General features: G+C 44.1%; 1 protein-coding gene across 1 annotated transcript; it reads left to right on the forward strand.

Moving 5' to 3' along the window:
• The first annotated feature begins 296 nt into the window (after positions 1 to 296).
• LOC311053711 (uncharacterized protein) lies at positions 297 to 3,417 on the forward strand. The gene is made up of 2 exons (XM_084069381.1): positions 297 to 2,982; positions 3,323 to 3,417. The coding sequence occupies exon 1, from the start codon at positions 309 to 311 to the stop codon at positions 2,730 to 2,732; it is 2,424 nt and encodes an 807-aa protein (XP_083925507.1). The 5' UTR covers positions 297 to 308; the 3' UTR covers positions 2,733 to 2,982; positions 3,323 to 3,417.
• Positions 3,418 to 4,536: the final 1,119 nt, after the last annotated feature.

Here is a 4,536-nt window from a genome sequence, read left to right on the forward strand (position 1 = left end):
CCAGAGACTATGTAGATAGACATTCTTTGGAAGAGCACGCTCTACAAAATCTTCCAGATTCTCAAATGCAGTCGACTCCAATAAACACTGCAACACAGCAATTAACACAGCAGCTTCAGCAAATGCACCTAACTCCAATCAACACTGCTGCAACACAGCAATCAACACAGCAGCTTCAGCAAACGCAAGCAGCTCCGATCAACACTGCAATTCAGCTGTCAACACAGCAGCTTCATCCAAACCATAGACAAGAATATTCTGCCCTAAGATCAACACATGCCAATAATGCTCCAATGGTGACAAACCGCATGTCCCACAACCAAGATGATGCCTCCTCCATACACCAGCATGCATTACAGACATCTCAGAATACTGATCTTGTACGGTACCTGTCAAGAAGAGAGATCGTGAATTCAGGTCTTTTGGAGTTTGACGACCGGCCAGAAAATTACTGGGCCTGGAAGTCGTCCTTTCAGCATCTTACCAGAGAACTCTGTCTGACTTCAAGAGAAGAGCTCGATCTACTTGTGAGATGGTTGGGTCCTGAGTCCTCCCTCCAAGCAAAGCGTATCAGGGCAGCGCACGTACACAATCCAGAGGCAGGAGTCCAGATGATACAGCAGCGGTTAGAGGACTGTTATGGCTCCCCTGAAGTCATAGAGCATGCCTTGCTAAAGAAGATTGAGAACTTCCCCAGAATAACAAACAAAGAAGCTCAAAAGCTGATGGAGCTAGGAGACATACTACTGGAAGTAGAAGCAGCTAAGTCCAGTGGCAGCTTGCCTGGGCTGGCATATCTTGACACAGCAATGGGAGTCAATCCTATCATAGAGAAACTCCCCTATGGTTTGCAAGAGAGATGGATCGTACAGGGCTCCAGATATAAAGAAGAGAATCGGGTCTCATTCCCTCCCTTTGGGTTCTTCGTGAGGTTCATTAACAACCAGGCAAAGATACGTAACGATCCGAGCTTTGCTTTCACTATGTCCAGTGGCTTACGGCCTGAACCCCCTGGATGGAATGCACGCAAGACACCTGTTACAGTGAGGAAAACCGAAGTGACATCACCAAACCCCACCATTGCAGCAAATGCAGAAAGCAGAAAGCAGGAACCTGATAAGCATTGCCCAATTCATAGTTTACCACATCCATTGTCCAGGTGTCGAGGATTCAGACTGAAGTCCATTGAAGACAGGAAAACTTACCTGAAGGAGAACCATATTTGCTTTCAATGCTGTGCATCCACTGCACATATCGCAAAAGATTGTAAGGCAACGGTTAAATGCAGGGAGTGCGACAGTGAGAGACATATCTCTGCCTTACACCCTGGGCCCGCTCCCTGGCTTACAGAGGTGCCCCCGACTCAGAGTGAGTATGGCGGGGAGTCCGACACAAATGAAGAAATCACAGCTAAATGCACTGACATCTGCAACAAAGCTCCCAGGCCAAGGTCCTGTGCCAAGATCAGCTTGGTGAGTGTTTATCCAGCCAATAACCCAGATAAAGCTCATCAAATATATGTGGTCCTTGATGATCAGAGTAACAGGTCCCTGGCAAAGCCAGAATTTTTCAATCTCTTCAACATCCGCGGAGAGGTAACTTCCTACACACTGAAAACATGTTCAGGTGTAACGGAAACTGCAGGGAGAAAGGCAAACGACTTTGTGATGGAGTCACTTGACAAGAAGACACGAGTAGCACTCCCCTCGCTCATTGAATGCAGCAGGATCCCAGATGATAAATCCGAAATCCCTACACCTGAGATCACAAAGCACTTCCCACACTTAAGGCCCCTCATAGGCAAGATACCTCCTCTTGAGCCTAAAGCCCCTATCCTTCTCCTACTGGGCAGAGACATTTTAAGCGTACATAAGGTACGGGAGCAGCGCAATGGCCCAAACAACACACCATATGCACAGCGGCTGGATATGGGCTGGGTAGTTGTGGGAGAGGTCTGCCTCGGCAGAGTTCACAAGCCGGCAAGCGTTAACGTCTACAAGACAAATGTGCTACCAAAGCGTAGAGCACCATTTCTCAGCCCCTGTAGTAACATCATCTGCCCAAAAGAGAAACATGAGTTCTCAGCTCTGCAGCCTTTCAACCCTAAACGGTGCCTGAAAAGTACAGTGACCCACAAAACCACTGGTAACGAAGACTTGGGAAACACTCCTTTGCCATTTCCTCAGCCACGCAGATCACTACCCAAACACAAAGAAGAGCAGTGGAACTGTGTACCCTCCGGTCAAAACCCAGCTGACCATGGCACCAGGTCAGCACCCAAAATACGTCTCACTCATGAAGTGCTAACTACACTTATGGCCAAAGTCATGGCTATGATGAACAACAGACCTTTGGTTCCGGTTTCCTCCAACCTTGAGGTACCTAAAGTTCTTTCACCAGCCAGGCTTCTTACGCAGAAAGCAAGTGTGACGCCAGCACCTCCTGGAGACTTTGAACTGGGTTGTCTCTACAAAAGCCAGTGGAAACAAGTCCAGAGTCTGGCGGATGCCTTCTGGAAGAAATGGAGACAAGAGCCCACTCTGCAGACAAGGAGAATATGGGAGGTAGACAAGCCAAATCTTCAGGAGAGGGACATTGTCTTGCTCAAAGACACCCAGGTGAAACCCAAAGCGCAATGTTACAGTAAGGACAATCAAGCAAGGAACCGCAAAGGAATACTTACACCCAGTCAGGGTGAAGTAATCTTGCTCTTACATGACAAAGGACAATAGTGCCTAAGAATAGTGGCATGAATGTTATTATGCCATGCAGGGAGTGTTCTGGAACCCATTTATTCTGTTTAGAAAACTACACCACCCGATGGACGTTTTATGCATAGCACTTGGTTTATGTGTAGCACAGTGTGGCAATTAGTGCCAATTGACCCTATTGAGTTCAGCTTGCATACTAGCAGCAAAGCCAAAAGCAGCTCAGTTTGGCTGCAGACCACAAACCTTCTTCAGCCTTGGTCAACATATGTCTGTGAGTTGTGCTTTGTGATGCATTTGTGTTACTTGGTCATGTTTCTGTTTAAATGCTACTTACACAATGTATACCTACCTGTTATTGTAATACATTTACCTGTAGCTTTAGGTTGAATTAATGGATGTTGATTCATTGTACCTTGAAGATCTAATTTAGTATACTCACCTACTACTTACCTTTTGTTATCTGCTAACCTGTATAAAAAAGAGAAAGAAATTACATTATGTGAAAAAGAAATGCTTTATGTTTTCATGTTGATGTTAATATTCAGGACAGTGCTTTATGCTTACATTTGAAGTAACTGACTGAATGTTTCTGTATGTCTTGTATTTTTCAGTTTTACAAAATTATTCAAAGTAAAAGCTACTTCAAGACAAAACACTGGACTGGCTTAAAGCTTTATTGTTCGCTAACTGTCAAACTGTTGTTGCCTCACAATGGAGAGGACAGTATACACACGGACGGACGGAAGGACGGACGGAGGGTAAAACATACTCTCTCGCCATGCCTTTCGGCCTGGCGGAGACAACAACTACAAAAAAATGAAACCTATCTAACCAACCTTCATTCTATTGATTCATCTGATCGAGGGCACAGCTGCGTAGCTGTGTACATTTTGAATGAGGTGTTTCATATTTCATAGGGACCGTGCAGCGAACGCCCCAAGGTTGGAAGCTATTGATCGGAAGAGGCCTTGACTCAATGTGGACAGGAAGGAAAAATATGTCATAACAGAATAAAAGTCATGACAGAAATGTCAGAGTTCAAGTTCAAAAGGGAAACGTGTGGTTAAGGATGAGTGTCAACTGTCAGTATGTGGATTGGTTCCATTTTTCTTTTTACCACTTTCATCCTGGCGTCCCTATTTTGGCCATGTCATCATGAACGTAATATTATATATGAATGACATTTGTACAATTTTACAGAATTTTCTAAAATAATGATCTACAAGTACAAGTTCACAAGGTGTTGCATTGTGATGTGTTGTGGGCTTGGATTGGCTAGAATAATTTGTCATACAACAGTAGGTAAGTATAAGTATAAGTGGTTAATCGCAAAGCAAAAGACTGCTACTTTGATTTGGCATATTCATGGCAGCACTGAAGCTTATATAAAATGGTCAAGATTAATGTCAGAGTATGGAGTCCTTTGTTGAGAGACCCTAGCATCTACATCACAGTATTTAACTCTTCATGGACCTTAGTTCATCTATAGCGCACATTCACCTTTCCAAAAAGCCATAGCTTGGCAGCTGCCAACAACATTGCAGTGATGAACCTCCAACTGGACATAAGCATAATATAGTATTAGCCCTTAAAGTGTCCTTGAAGTGTCCCTCAAGAGGCCTCAAACAAGCGTTAAGGGTACTTATTCTATGTTTGACCCTGTTCCCACTTCCCAGAAACTGTGGTGAGTCACATGGATCTATAGAGATCACTCCACAATAGTACAACAATACATATGTACAACATTCTATTTACACACAACAAGTTATTAAATAAGATATTATCATTAAGCTATTCTCAGTGTACTTTTGATAATCACATGACC

This window comes from Gymnoscopelus microlampas (assembly GCF_963454915.1).
Source record: "Gymnoscopelus microlampas genome assembly, chromosome: 10".
Classification (NCBI taxonomy): domain Eukaryota; kingdom Metazoa; phylum Chordata; class Actinopteri; order Myctophiformes; family Myctophidae; genus Gymnoscopelus; species Gymnoscopelus microlampas.

Coding starts and splice junctions, on each gene's coding strand:
- LOC311053711 (XM_084069381.1), top strand. CDS start 309: ATGTCCCACAACCAAGATGATGCCTCCTCCATACACCAGCATGCATTA.